General features: G+C 45.9%; 1 protein-coding gene across 4 annotated transcripts in view; it reads left to right on the top strand.

The window, feature by feature from the left end:
- The window catches only part of PRPSAP1 (phosphoribosyl pyrophosphate synthetase associated protein 1), a 50,959-nt gene extending 35,408 nt beyond the window's left edge, over positions 1-15,551 (top strand). For all 4 annotated transcript variants that reach the window (XM_033182280.1, XM_033182283.1, XM_033182281.1 and 1 more), the window contains 3 exons: positions 12,255-12,325; positions 13,131-13,277; positions 14,781-15,551. In XM_033182280.1, coding sequence (XP_033038171.1) covers positions 12,255-12,325; positions 13,131-13,277; positions 14,781-14,939 — 377 coding nt within the window. In that variant the 3' untranslated portion in view covers positions 14,940-15,551. The remainder of the gene's footprint in view (positions 1-12,254; positions 12,326-13,130; positions 13,278-14,780) is intronic.

Below are 15,551 nucleotides of genomic sequence, written 5' to 3'. Positions count from 1 at the left end.
CGTCTCGGCCTCCCAAAGTGCTGGGATTACAGGCTTGAGCCACCACGCCCGGCCGTTTTTTGTATTTTTAAGTAGAGACAGGGTTTCACTGTATTAGCCAGGATGGTCTCGATCTCCTGACCTCGTGATCCGCCTGTCTCGGCCTCCCAAAGTGCTGGGATTACAGGCTTGAGTCACCGCGCCCGGCTCCACTTCTAATTCTAGTTCTTTTGCTGTTTCCACCACATCTGCAGTTACTTCTACCATGGAGGCCCTAAGCTCCTCAGAGTCATCCATGAGGGTTAGAATCAACTTCTTCCAAACTCCTGTTAATGTTGATATTTTGACCTCCTCCCCTGAATCACGAATGTTCTTCATGGCGTCTAAAACGGTGCATCCTTTCCAGAGATTTTCAATTTACTTTGTCTGGATCCTTCAGAGGAATCACTATCTATGACATCTATTGTCTTATAAAATGCATTTCTTTTTTTTTCTTTCTTTTTTTTTTTTGATACAGAGTCTTGCTCTGTCACCCAGGCTGGAGTACAGTGGTGCGATCTCGGCTCACTGCAACCTCCGCTTTCCCAGTTCCAGTGATTCTTGAATTTCTCTCGAATTTCTGGGATTGCATGTGTGCCCCACCACGCCCAGCTGATTTTTGTATTTTTTTTTTTTTTTTTTTTGAGGCGGAGTCTCGCTCTGTCGCCCGGACTGGAGTGCAGTGGCCAGATCTCAGCTCACTGCAAGCTCCGCCTCCCGGGTTTACGCCATTCTCCTGCCTCAGCCTCCTGAGTAGCTGGGACTACAGGCGCCCGCCACCTCGCCCGGCTCGTTTTTTTGTATTTTTAGTAGAGATGGGGTTTCACCGTGTCAGCCAGGATGGTCTCGATCTCCTGACCTTGTGATCCGCCCATCTCGGCCTCCCAAAGTGCTGGGATTACAGGCTTGAGCCACCGCGCCCAGCCTGATTTTTGTATTTTTAATAGAGACAGGGTGTCACCATGTTGGCCAGGCTGGTCTCAAACTCCTGACATCAGGTGATCTGCCTGCCTCGGCCTCCCAAAGTGCTGTGATTATAGGAGTGAGCCACCATGCCCAGCCAAATGTATTTCTTTTTATTTTATTTTAGAGGCAGGGTCTCTGTCTGCTGTCCGGGCCTGGAGTACAGTGACAGGGTCTCCCTCTCGCCCAGACATGGAGTGCAGTGGTGTGACCACTGCTCACTGCAGCTTCTATCTCCTAGGCTTAGGTGATCCTCCCACCTCAGCCTCCCGAGTAGCTTGGAAGCTGGGACCACAGGTGTGTGCCGCCACACCTGACTAATTTTTGTAGAAATGGGGTTTTGCCATGTTGTCCAGGCTGGTCTTGAACTCCTGGGCTCAAGCAGTCAACCCACCTTGGCCTCCCAAAGTGCTAGGATTAGAGGTATGAGCCACTGTGCCTAGCACATGGCTAATTTTTAGAAATTTTTAGTAGAGACGGGGTCTTGTCTTGTTGTCCAGGCTGGTATCGAATTCATTGGCTCAAGTAATCCTCCCGCCTCAGCCTGTATTCTTGACAGTGTGGGAGGGGGAGGTGGGAGGATCACCTTACTATTATTATTATTTTTTTTTTGAGATGGAATCTCACTCTGTCGCCCAGGCTGGAGTGCAGTGGCACGGTCTTGGCTCACTGCAGCCTCCTCCTCCTGGGTTCACGCCATTCTCCTGCCTAAGCCTCCTGAGTAGCTGGGACTACAGGCGCCTGTCACCATGCCCGGCTAGTTTTTTGTATTTTTAGTAGAGACGGGATTTCACCGTGTTAGCTAGGATAGTCTCAATCTCCTGACCTTGTGATCCACACACCTCGGCCTCCCAAAGTGCTAGAATTACAGGCTTGAGCCACCGTGCCTGGCCTATTATTACTGTTATAATAAGACTTGGAAGTTGAAATTACTTCTTGATCAATGGGCTGCAGAATGGATGTTGTATTAGTGGGCATGAAAACAAGGCAAATCTCCTTGTATATCTCCGTCAGAGCTGTTGAAAGACTATTGTTTGATATATATATTTTTTGAGATGGAGTCTTGCTGTGTTGCCCAGGCTGGAGTGCAGTGGCACAATCTTGGCTCACCACAACATTCACCTCCCAGTTTCAAGTGATTCTCCTGCCTCAGCCTCCTGAGTAGCTGGGATTACAGGCATGCACCACCGTGGCTGGCTAATTTTGTATTTTTAGTAGAGATGAGGTTTCACCATGTTGGTCAGGCTGGTCATTAACTCCTGACCTCGAGTCATCTAACTGCCTTAGCCTCCCAAAGTGCTAGGATTACATGTGTGAGCCACTACGCCTGGCCTGTTGTTTGATATTGTTTGAACTTTTATCAATTATCTTGGTTAGATCTTGTGAGTAACTTATTGCAGCTTCTACATGAGCACTTACTGCTTCACCTTGCACTCTTAGGTCACGGAAATGGCTTCTTTCCTTAAACTTCATGAACCAACCTTGCTCTGGATTAGGCTTTGACTTAAGGGAATTTTGTGGCTGGTTTGATCTTCTATCCAGATCACTCAGACTTCTCTGGTTCAGTAATAAGGCTGTTTTATTTTCTCATCATTCGTGTGTTCCCTGGAGTCAAATTTTTAATGTCCTTCTTGAACTTTTCCTTTGCATTCACAACCTGGCTATTTGACTAAAGAGGTTTAGCTTTTGGCTCTCGACACACTAAGCTTGATTATTTGTAGCTTTTGATTTAAAGTGAGAGATACGGGGCTCTTCGTTTCACTTGAACACTTACAGGCCATTGGAGGGTTATTGGCCTAATTTCAATATATTGTATCTCAGGGAATAGGGAGGTCCAACAAGAGGAAGAGAGACGGGAACAGCAGGTCAGTGGAGCCGTCGGAATACACATTTACTAAGTTTGCTGTCTTTTTTTTTTTTTTTTAGTGACGGAATTTTGCTCTGGATCTCGGCTCACTGCAACCTCCACCTCCCGGGTCCAAGTAACAGCCTCCTGAGTAACTGGGATTACAGGCGCGCTCTACCACACCTGGCTAATTTTTGTGTTTTTAGTAAAGACAGGGTTTCACCATGTTGGTCAGGCTGGTCTTGAACTCCTGACCTCATGATCCACCTGCCTCGGCCTCCCAAAGTGCTGGGATTACAGGTGTGAGCCACCACTGCACCCAGCCAGTTTGCTGTCTTATGTGATCTTGGTTCATGCTGCCCCAAAACAATTGCAGTAGTAATATCAAAGATCACTGGTTACAGATACCAGAAAAATATAACAATAATGAAAAAAGTGGAAATATTGCAAGAATTACCAGAATGTGACACAGAAACATGAAATGAGCACACGCTGTTAGAAAAATGGCTCCCAGGCTGGGCACGGTGGCTCATGCCTGTAGTCCCAACACTTTGGGAGGCCAGAGTGGCAGGATCACTTGAGCCCAGGAGTTCGAGACCAGCCTGGGCAACATGGCGAAACCTCGTCTCTACAAAAATACAAAAAATCAGCCAGGTGTGGCATGTACCTGTGGTCCCAGCTATTCGGGAGGCTGAGGTGGGAGGTTCCCTTGAGCCCAGGAGGCAGAGGTTGCAGTGAGCCGAGATCGCACCACTGCACTCCAGCCTGGGTTATAGAGCGAGACCCTGTCTTTTAAAAAAGGAAAAAAAAGAGAGAGAGAAAAGTGGCGCCCATAGACTTGCTTGACACAGGGTTGCCACAAACTTCAATTTGTAAAAATTGTATTATCTGGTAATCTAGCACTTTGGGAGGCTGAGGTGGGCGCATCAACTGAGGTCAGGAGCTCGAGACCAACCTGGCTAACATGGTGAAACCCTGTCTCTACTAGAAATACAAAAAAAAAAATTAGCCGGGCATGGAGGTGTGTGCCTGTAGTCCCAGCTACTTGGGAGGCTGAATCAGAAGAATCACTTGAACCTGGTAGGCAGAGGTTGGAGTGAACCGAGATTGTGCCACTGCACTCCAACCTGGGCAACAAAGAGCCCTGCCCTGCCCTGCGTGCAGTGGCACGATCTTGGCTTGCTGCAACCTTTGCTTTCCAGGTTCAAGTGATTCTTGTGACTCATTCTCTCAAGTTTCTGGGATTATAGGCATGCGCCACCATGCCCAGCTAATTTTTGTGTTTTTAGTAGAGACAGGGTTTCGCCATATTGGCCAGACTGGTCTCCAACTCCTGACCTCAGGTGATCGGCCTGCCTTGGCCTCCCAAAGTGCTGCGATTACAGATGGGAGCCTCCACACCCAGCCTACTTTTATTTTAATGCTCAGTTTGTCTCATATTTGGCCAGAGAGAGCTCCTTCCAGCTGCCTCCTGTGTTCTTTGGCATGTCCCCATCACTTTCAGAGACTCCCTTACTTTTCTGCTGTAACTACGCCCCATGTTCATCTTGTAATTTCTTAGCACTGCACTTGGCCATTTCTCCAAGGAGCCCTTGTACCTTTAGTTGGAGAATGGTATTTATTTATTTTTAAAAATCAGTCAGGCCAGGCACAGTGGCTCACGCCTGTAATCCTAGCACTTTGGGAGGCCGAGGAGGGCGGATCATGAGGTCAGCCTGGCCAACATGGTGAAACCCCATCTCTACTAAAAATACAAAAATTAGCCGAGCATGGTGGTGGTCACCTGTAATCCCAGCTACTCAGGAGGCTGAGGCAGGAGAATCACTTGAACCCAGGAGGCGGAGGTTGTAGTGAGCCAAGATGGTGCCACTGTATTCCAACCTGGGTGACAGAGCAAGACTCTGTCTAGGAAAAAAAATAAATCGGTCAGGTTTAGCAGTGCTGGAATGTATGCCAACTTTTTAGTGACACTAATATTAATAAGTATTGATAACCCATTAGCATCAGACCAGCTGAGAATGGTATTTAGAAACCAAGATTTGGAGGCCGGGCGCGGTGGCTCAAGCCTGTAATCCCAGCACTTTGGGAGGCCGAGACGGGCGGATCACGAGGTCAGGAGATCGAGACCATCCTGGCAGACAAGGTGAAACCCCGTCTCTACTAAAAAATACAAAAAAACTAGCCGGGCGAGGTGGCGGGCGCCTGTAGTCCCAGCTACTCTGGAGGCTGAGGCAGGAGAATGGCGTGAACCCTGGAGGTGGAGCTTGCAGTGAGCTGAGATCCGGGCCACTACACTCCAGCCTGGGCGACAGAGGGAGACTCTGTCTCCAAAAAAAAAAAAAAGAAACCAAGATTTGGGGCCAGGCGTGGTGGGTCACGCTTATAATCCCAACACTTTGGGAGGCCGAGGCGGGCGGATCATGAGGTCAGGAGATCAAGACCATCCTGGCTGACACGGTGAAACCCCATTTCTACTAAAAATACAAAAAACTAGCCGGGCATGGTGGCGGGCGCCTGTAGTCCCAGCTACTCGGGAGACAGGCAGGAGAGTGGCATGAACCCGGAGGCAGAGCGTGCAGTGAGCGGAGATCGCGCCATTGCACTCCAGCCTGGGCAACAGAGCGAGACTCCGTCTCAAAAAAAAAAAAAAAAAAGAAACCAAGATTTGGGCTCAGGGTGGACATGCTCAGTTACCAGACGTTACTGTGAGTGACCTTCACTTAATGTCCTTTTGTAAGCGGCTGAGTATGTTGTAGGATAATGACCAAGAAATAGGCTGGTTGTGGTGGCTCACACCTGTAATCCCAGCACTTTGGGAGGCCTAGGCAGACAGATCATGAGGTCAGGAGTTCGAGACCAGCCTGACCAACATGGTGAAACCCTATCTCTACTAAAAATTCAAAAATTAGCCAGGCATGGTGGCACACATCTGTAATCCCAGCTGCTTGGAAGGCTGAAGCAGGAGAATTGCTTGAACCTGGGAGGCAGAGGTTGCAGTTCCAGTGAGCTGAGATCACGCCACTGTACTCCAGCCTGGGTGACAGAGTGATACTCTTACCTCAAAAGAAAAAAAAAAAAAGACCGAGAAATAAAATTACTGGATCAGAGGTTACTTTGATAGATGTTGTATTATCAGAGTATTTTATATGGTGAGATTATTTATTCTGAGGATGTTGCTTTGTTGCTTAACGGTCATAACCATGGTTTCCCTGGCAGTCATCTTTATGAGTCATAGGAAAAGAATGCATTACTTCTAGACATACTGGTGTGTTTACATTGCAACTTCCACAGTTATCATCACATTGCTTTGTGTGACTCTAACAGGCTTAGCCAAGAAAATTCTGAAAAAATTATTTCTTGTATGTGTAATAAATTGCGCCTCCTAAATTAAATATGCTTTACATCTGTATGTCAGTTATCTAGTGTGTTCCAATGGTTCATTTGTTGGTAATTTAGTTTAAGATCTTAGAATGGTTATGACAGAATAAATATTCAACCTGAGAACCTTTGCATTTTTTAGGGAGATGAACTATTTTATTTTCCTCAAATCCATTCTTTTTTTTTTTTTTTTTTGAGATGGAGTCTTGCTCTGTCACCCAGACTAGAGTGCAATGGTGCGATTCCAGCTCACTGCCACCTCCACCTCTCAGGTTCAAGCGATTCTCCTGCCTCATCCTCCCAAGTAGCTGGGATTACAGGTGCTTGACACTGCCCCCAGCTAATTTTTTTGTATTTTTAGTAGAGACGGCGTTTCACCATCTTGGCCAGGCAGGTCTCGAACTGCTGACCTCGTGATCCCCATGCCTTGGCCTCTCAAAGTGCTGGGATTACAGGCGTGAGCCACCGCACCTGGCCAAACCCATTATTTAGAGCAGTACTTCTTGCCCACGGGTGAGTTTTGCCTCACGGTGGATATTTGGCAATGTCTGGAGATGTTTCTGGTTGTCACAACCATGGGAGCTGGGGTGCTGCTGGCATCTCGTAGGTAAAGGCTATGATGCTCAGCATCCTGCAGTGTGATAATCACCTAGTCCAAAATGTCAGTAGTGCTAAGGCTGAGAAGCTCATTTGAGAGTGATTTGTTAAAAGAGAAGTTGTATGAATGAAGGAGTGAAACCTTAAATCTTTTCCATCTTATAGGTAGGCTTGATACAGATGATGGGCAAAACTTGAAAAGATTATATGTCGGGGGTTCTGCTAAAGAAGACTACATTTGCCACAGGGGTGAAAAGTAAGAGTTTGGATCACAAAAGTGAGAGGAGGTGACTTTTTCTGGCTCGCTTTTCCTGGCTTGTTAATTTCACAAGTGAAGATGTGGTTTTCACCACTGAAGTGAAAACAGACATTGGCACCTCTTGAGCATCTGTTAAATGTAAATTTTGATTTGTTTGCATGTAGATAGGGGTTGTGAGCTTGAAATCAGTTCATTTCTGTTCTACAGAAGACCTCATTTTATTTCCTCATCTAATTTATTTGTTTATTTTTCTGAGACGGAGTCTCATTCTGTCACCCAGACTGGAGTGCAGTAGGCGATCTCAGCCCACTGCAACCTCTGCTTCCCGGGTTCAAGCAATTCTCCTGCCTCAGCCTCCCAAGTAGCTGGGATTATGAGCATGAGCCACCACACTCAGCTAATTTTTGTATTTGTTTTGTTTTGTTCTTGTTTTGAGACAGAGTTTTGCTCTTGTTGCCCAGGCTGGAGTGCAGTGGTGCGAACTTGGCTCACTGCAACCTCTGCCTTTGGGGTTCAAGCGATTCTCCTACGTTAGCCTCCCGAGTAGCTGGGATTATAGGCATTCACCACCATGCCTGGCTAATTTTGTATTTTTAGTAGAGGTGGAGTTTCTCTGTGTTGGTCAGGCTAGTCTCAAACACCTGACCTCAGGGTGATCCACCTGGCTTGGCCTCCCAAAGTGCTGGGATTACAGGCATGAGCCACCACGCCTGTTTTTTTTTTTTTTCTTTTTTCTTTCAGACAGAGTCTTGCTCTGTCGGCCAGGCTGGAGTGCAGTGGCACGATGTCAGCTCACTCCAACCTCCACCTCCCAGGCTCAAGCAGTTCTTCTGCCTCAGCCTCCCAAGTAGCTGGGATTACAGGTGTGTGCCACCACATCCAGCTAATTTTTGTATTTTTAGTAGAGACAGGGTTTCACCATGTTGGCCAAGCTGGTCTCAAACTCCTGATCTCAGGTAATCTGCCTGTCTCGGCCTCCAAAAGTGCTGGGATTACAGGCATGAGCCACCATGCCCGGCCTCTTGTTTTTTTGAGATGGAGTCTCGCCCTGTCACCTAGGCTGGAGTGTAGTGGTACAATCTCGGCTCACTGCAACCTCCGGCTCCTGGGCTCAAGGGAACCTCCCACCTCAGCCTTCCCAGTAGCAGGGATTACAGGTGTGCACCACCACGCCTGGCTAATTTTTGTATTTTTAGTAGAGAAGTGGTTTTTCCATGTTGCCAGGCTGGTCTTCAACTCCTGACCTCAGGTGATCTGCCTGCCTCAGCCTCCCAAAGTGTTGCGATCACAGGCATGAGCCACCACGCCCAGCCACTCACTCTTTCTAATGTCAGTTTGTGGATATGGTTTGCCATTTCATTGAACTAGAAATCAACAAAGGTCAGAATGGGTAAGGAATGAATTTGCTCATGGTTCTTTTTTGCTGTTTCCTTTAGCAGAGGAAGGTTTGGGTAATTGGCTCCCAGGAAAGAGTAAACGTGTGCATATGTGTGCAGGTGCTTGTACTTGTGAGGGAGGCGTTCGTAAGGTAAGGAGGGTTGTCAATGCAGCTTTATTTTACTTGGAAAATGCTACCTTTAAAAGAGGAAGACAACTTCCTGCTTCCGTCATAGAAACATTGGGAATCATTTGATGAATTGGAGCCATTTTCACTGCAGTTTATGTAGTTTTCACAGTGATTTCTGGCCACAAGTAAGGTTGCACAATTCATTTTATTCACGGATTAGATTTTGTTTGATAAAATGGAAAGAGAGCAGAATCTAAACTTAGGGTAGTTTTAGCACTCTATTCTTGACCTTGTATGAAAACTGAAATTTTTCGTGTTTTATTTTTTGCGTAAGCTATTCAGAAACTGTTGGCCTGTGAGGTACTAGTCATTTTTTTCTACCCTGTAATAATAAAGTCTGTCTCTGTTTTGTGGCAGCCACCAAATTATGTGTTCACTTTTATCCAGAACCTAAAGGCAGTATCAGCAGGGAATGAGTGTGCTGGGCAGAAAGCCTTTCTTTTTAGCCTTTTTTAGCCTCCCTCCTAGCTGTGCTTAGGTTTTTCTTTTTTTTCTTTTTTTTTGAGACGGAGTCTCGCTCTGTCGCCCGGGCTGGAGTGCAGTGGCCGGATCTCAGCTCACTGCAAGCTCCGCCTCCCAGGTCTATGCCATTCTCCTGCCTTAGCCTCCTGAGTAGCTGGGACTACAGGTGCCCGCCACCTCGCCCGGCTAGTTTTTTGTATTTTTTTTTTTTTTGAGACAGAGTCTTGCTCTGCCACCCAGGCTGGAGTGCTATGGCCGGATCTCAGCTCACTGCAAGCTCCGCCTCCTGGGTTTACGCCATTCTCCTGCCTCAGCCTCCCGAGTTGCTGGGACTACAGGCGCCTGCCACCTCGCCCGGCTAATTTTTTTTTTGTATTTTTTTTTAGTAGAGACGGGGTTTCACTGTCTTAGCCAGGATGGTCTTGATCTCCTGACCTCGTGATCCGCCCGTCTCGGCCTCCCAAAGTGCTGGGATTGTATTTTTTAGTAGAGACGGGGTTTCACCGCGTTAGCCAGGATGGTCTCGATCTCCTGACCTCGTGATCCGCCCGTCTCGGCCTCCCAAAGTGCTGGGATTACAGGCTTGAGCCACCGCGCCCGACCAAGGTTTTTCATACGAAACTAACAATAGTTCTTTGCAGGAGGTAGGGCTGCAAAAAAGTAAACATGAATACTGTGATGTTTTCTGTATCAAACTAGAGCTGAATTTCCATTGATATTTGATGGAGGGGTATTGGCTTGCAATATTTTTTTTTTTTTTTTTTTTTTTTGAGACGGGAGTCTTGCTCTCTTTCCTAGGCTGTGCAGTGGTGTGATCTCAGTTCACTGCAACCTTTGCCTCCTGGGTTCAAGCAGGTCTTGTCTCAGTCTCCCGAGTAGCTAGGATTACAGGCATGTGCCACCATGCCTGGCTAATTTTTATATTTTTAGTAGAGACAGAGTTTCACCATGTTGGCCAGACTGGTCTAGAACTCCTGACCTCAGGTGATATGCCTGCCTTGGCCTCTCCAAAGTGGTGAGATTACAGGCATGAGCCACCACGCCCAGCTGAAAAGGAACCACATCTCTTTAAGAAGCGGGTAGATTGGTCAGGCACGGTGGTTCATGCCTGTAATCCCAGCACTTTGGGAGGCCGAGACAGGTGAATCACTTGAGGTCAGGAGTTTGAGACCAGCCTGGCCAACATGGTGAAACCCCGTCTCTGCTAAAAATATAAAAAATTACCCAGCTGATAGCGTGCCCTGTAATCCCAGCTACTCAGGAGGCTAAAGCAGGAGACTCACTTGAGCCCGGGAGGCGGAGGTTGCAGTGAGCTGAGATCATGCCACTGCACTCCAGCCTGGGAGACAGAGTGAGAATCTGTCTCAAAAAAAAAAAAAACGGATAGGTCAACATAATTGCCTATTTACATGGTTTAAAAACAGAATCTCAGGAAGCTGCTCCTAATGGTGGTGGTTTGAAACCCCCCTCCCGCCCCATTTTAAGTGATTTTATATACAAAGCCTTCTTGTCTTGCCCAAATTCAAGAAGTTGTCTTTGTTTGTATGATATGAAATCAGGAAATACATGCCTGTCGAGATGTATAAAGTAGTGCTGAATTTCAGCTCAGCTGATTTGCCAATATACAGAGAAAAACACCTGTTCTTTGAGATACACAGTGCCTACTGGTGGAAATCAGCCAAAATTGTTTTTTGGTGGTCACTAAACTCTGTTACCCTGGAATTTATTCTCTTTCGCTTCCCCCACTACTAGCCTAATAAATATTCCAGAATAATAACAAAGTTTAAAGAAGGAATACTTAGCCTATTCTTCTGAAATAGTCTTTGTTTTTCTTCTCTGTTTACTAACCTCCTTTTGAGGATAAAATCTTATTTCCTTTCTTTATCCTGTAGTTTCCTTTGTACACTCACAGCCTTTCTTCAGATGCAGATTTTGTAGTCAGATAAAAGTCTCTACTTTAAGCACTAATTAAATCAGGAAAAGATGATGGGCCTGGAGTTATTGTCTTCAAGTTCCTGATTTTGAGGAAACTCTGATTATGTCAGTAGTGCAGTTATCTGATAGTAAGGTTATACTGTCCAAATAAGGTGACTTTGGAAGAAAATAACATAAAGCCATCTCATGATCTGGCAGCCTTTCACAGTTTCGCTTTCTGCAGAGCAGCATTCCTTCTGACTGTCTCTGCCAGTCTCCATGAGAGTGGGGTTTCTATCTGCACAGCATTGCAGTGCAGCCTCTCTGTGTTGGCAGAATCTTCCAAGCTCTGCTGGTTCGTTGTCTTTCCAGCTGTGCTGTGCACTGTGCTGGTTGCTGAGCTCCTGAGACACGGCTCGTCTCAACTGGGAAGTACTGGGTGTATAAAACACACACCAAGTAGAGAAGACTTGATAGGAAAAAAGTATAAGGCTGGGTGTGGTGGCTCATGCCTGTAATCCTAGCACTTTTGGGAGGCTGAGGTAGGAGGATTATTTGCGTCCAGTTTGAGACAAGCCTGGGCAATATAGCAAGATTCCCTCTGAAAAAAAAAAGTGTAAAACATCTCATTAATAAATTTTTATATCAGGCTGGGTGTGGTGGTTCACGCCTGTAATCCCAGCACTTCGGGAGGCTGAGGCAGGTGGATCACCTGAGGTCAGGAGTTTGAGACCAACCTGACTAACATGGAGAAACCCTGTCTCTACTAAAAATACAAAACTCAGCTAGGTGTGGTGGCAGATGCCTGTAAATCCCAGCTACTTGGGAGGCTGAGGCAGAATTGCTTGAACCCAGGACGCAGAGGTTGCAGTGAGCCAAGATCGTGCCATTGCACTCCAGCCTGGGCAACAAGAGCGAAACTCCATCTCAATAAATACATACATACATACATACATACATTTTTATATCAGTTACATGTTGAAATTATAATATTTTGGGAATTACATAATCTGTTTTTAATGTGGCTACTAGAAAATTCAAAGTAACATATATGGCGTGCCTTCTATTTCTTTTGGCCAATGCTGCTGTTTCTGAGAGATCGCAGGTTCATGGAGGGGGAATCTGCGTGGTTGGTTTGTTTTTTGTCTGTATCGTGGTTGTGCCACCATTTCCAGGGAACGAGGTTGTGATTACATTTCTCTAGTGATACATGAATGACTGAGATCTTGTAATTTGTTTTGTTTTGCTAGTGATGATGGCCAAAGAGAAGCCACCGATAACTGTAGTTGGAGATGTTGGAGGCCGCATTGCAATCATCGTGGTATGGTTATGTGTCATCCATTTGCAGAGGTGACACTCCTGGCTCTTGGTCAGTAGGTTGTCCACTGTGGGACTGTATTTCTAGGAACGATGATCTAAATGGATCCACATATCCTTTCTCACCCAAACTCCCTTGTGCCAAGTGGCAGAACCCTCTATACAGGTGAACACACATCAAAGTATAACCTGCAGATAGGAAATGAGCACAGTACTCCCATGAGAAAATTCAGCACCTTCACCTTCATCATGTGGATTCTAGGTTCTTTAAACCAGCTCACCTAATCATGCTTGAGCGTTAGAGCCGAAAGATGAACTGAAGATGAGCTGTTCCATTTTCACGACTAAGAATGGATGTCCCCGTGCAGACTCGTTCTGCATGTTGACATCGTTTTTTTCCCAGCCCTAAATATCTGCTGACTAGTGGGTCACGAGTCCTTTGCTGTAGCACACTTTATTTCAGTTTTCTTCTCATGTCACGTTCTATTTGAAAAAAAAAATAAATGGAACGCTGGCTATGTGGGATTCACAGAAATGTGAAACAGGAAAATGAGTGTTGGCAGTCCTCAGCTCCAGCCGTAACGTCACAGGTGCTTGGCTGTGCCCTCCTCTGATAGACACACGAGGTACTGTCACGTACTTCTGTTACCATTTCTGGATGCTCAGTCTTTGACCCAGGCACACAGCTCTGATTTTCCATCAGAAATCCTCTGAAACTGAGTGCAGGGAAGAGGAGAGCGGCGTGTGCATTGATAGTGTGGGCTGGAGGGTGTTTTCTTTCCTACCAGCTCACTCTGTTCTCCTCCCAGGATGACATTATTGACGACGTGGAGAGTTTTGTTGCTGCCGCGGAGATCCTGAAAGAGAGAGGCGCCTACAAGATCTATGTCATGGCCACCCACGGCATCCTGTCTGCAGAGGCCCCCCGCCTGATTGAGGAATCCTCCATAGACGAGGTTGGGCTGCTTCTAAATCTTGAGCCAAGATTTGCTGCTGTGTTTTCTGGGAATAATAAAATGATTCAGTCAATACTAAATTGCTTAATCTGTCTATAGCTTTTCTAACTTTTGCCGGCTAGCAGTTTGCTGGGACAGATACATGTTTAGGAACACAGATAGTCCGTGACTTACCATGGTTCAACTTAGAATTTTTTGACTTTATGATGATGCAAAACCATCGCAATTACGATGCAATGTATGGTATTCGTTAAATTACTTGAGGGATTCAACACTTTATTTTAAAATAGTAGCTTTTATTATAAAATGAAAGCCTTTGCCCTAGATGATTTTGCCAACTACAGTCTAATGTAACTGTTCTGGGCATATTTGAGGAAGGCTAGGCCAAGTTAATGATGTTCAGTAGGTTAGGTGTATAAAATGCATTTTTTTTTTTTTTTTGAGATGGAGTCTTTGTCACCCAGGCTGGAGTGCAGTGTTCCAATCTCGGCTCACTGCAACCTCTGCCTCCTGGGTTCAAGCGATTCTCCTGCCTCAGTCTCCCAAGTAACTGGGATTACATGTGCCTGCCACCAGGCCTGATTAATTTTTGTATTTTTAGTAGAAACAGGGTTTCACTATGTTGGCCAGGCTGGTGTCAAACTCCTGACCTCAGGTGATCCGCTCGCCTTGGCCTCCCAAAGTGCTAGGATTATAAGCATGAGCCACTGTGCCCGGCCTAAATGCATTTTCTACTTAAAAAAAATATATATATATATATATATATATATTTTTTTTTTTTTTTTGAGGCGGAGTCTCGCTCTGCCTCCCAGGCTGGAGTGCTGTGGCCGGATCTCAGCTCACTGCAAGCTCCGCCTCCCGGGTTCACGCCATTCTCCTGCCTCAGCCTCCCAAGTAGCTGGGACTACAGGCGCCCGCCATCTCGCCCGGCTAGTTTTTTGTATTTTTTAGTAGAGACGGGGTTTCACCAGGTTAGCCAGGATGGTCTCGATCTGCTGACCTCGTGATCCACCTGTCTCGGCCTCCCAAAGTGCTGGGATTACAGGCTTGAGCCACCGCGCCCGGCCTCAATATTTTCAACTTATAATGATGTGTTTATCCAGACGTAACCCTATCATAAGTTGAGGGTTATGTTGAGAGTCTGTGTATGTCTATTTGCATAACAATTTGCCTGGGTACTTTAATTTGACACCCTAGGAGCTTTTCTCTTGAGGCTGGAATTCTCCCCTTATGATCTGAGAGTTCTGCATAGCACTGGGCCTCACTGTTTCTGTGTGGAGACCGTGCCATTCCTGAGATTTTCGTCTTTTGTTCTGAGGACATGTAACTTTTCCTTTGCATAAAATTAGTTAAGTTTGGTTTATAAAAACTATACTCAGTGGAACAAGGTTTTGTAGTTTGGAACTTAGGCTGTGGGGACTCAGTGTTGGATAAACCTTTCTGTGTAACCAGTTTGAAACACATGTCAGTAACAGTGTTTGTTTTCCATCACTGTGTGACTAGGTGGTGGTGACGAATACTGTCCCTCATGAGGTTCAGAAGCTGCAGTGTCCCAAGATAAAGACTGTGGATATCAGTTTGATTCTTTCTGAAGCCATTCGGAGAATCCACAACGGAGAGTCCATGGCCTACCTTTTCCGAAACATCACTGTGGATGACTAACTTTCACGAGGGTCTCGACCCTGGACCTCCTGAGGGAAACATGGAAAAAGCAGTGCCATGAGTGATACAGTGTTTCCTTGCAAAGGAGGACTGGAAACAGCCTGGAGTTAGATACTCTCTCTTGCCCGGATTGATGGGTAGGAGGGATTAAAAGAGTCAGGAAGAAGACAGAGCTAATGGATAAATGTCTTAACATGGCCTTAAATCTCTGCTGTCATCAGCCCTGTTCCTTAAAAGTTCTAGCTGCTTTCCTGAAAATAATCTGAAAATCTTATTGATACTAAAGAAGAGTTAAAGGCACATAAAGTCTCAACTCTATAATGTTCATTTAGTTATTTCAGCTCCAGGGAAATGGAGGTATTGATGTTGAACCTGGTTAGGGAAGCTGAGCGCCTGTGGCTCTATTACTATCCAGTTGGCCTCTCCCAAATCAACTTCAAGTCTTTATATAGAGAATCGTATTTTTCTTTCAGAAATTGTTATGCCTACAGCCATTGAAAAAGGAAGCATTCATGTTGTTACATCTTCCAAGGATGTCAGATTAGAAAATAGCATCCCACCTCTGGATATCTGAATGGCTCTGAAGTTGCAAATAAAAGAATTTGTTGTCTT

The sequence above is a fragment of the Trachypithecus francoisi genome, unplaced genomic scaffold (assembly GCF_009764315.1).
Source record: "Trachypithecus francoisi isolate TF-2019V2 unplaced genomic scaffold, Tfra_2.0 Lachesis_group20, whole genome shotgun sequence".
In the NCBI taxonomy this organism is placed as follows: domain Eukaryota; kingdom Metazoa; phylum Chordata; class Mammalia; order Primates; family Cercopithecidae; genus Trachypithecus; species Trachypithecus francoisi.
Note: the sequence above shows the minus strand (reverse complement) of the source record. Positions and strands in the feature narration are given on the sequence as shown.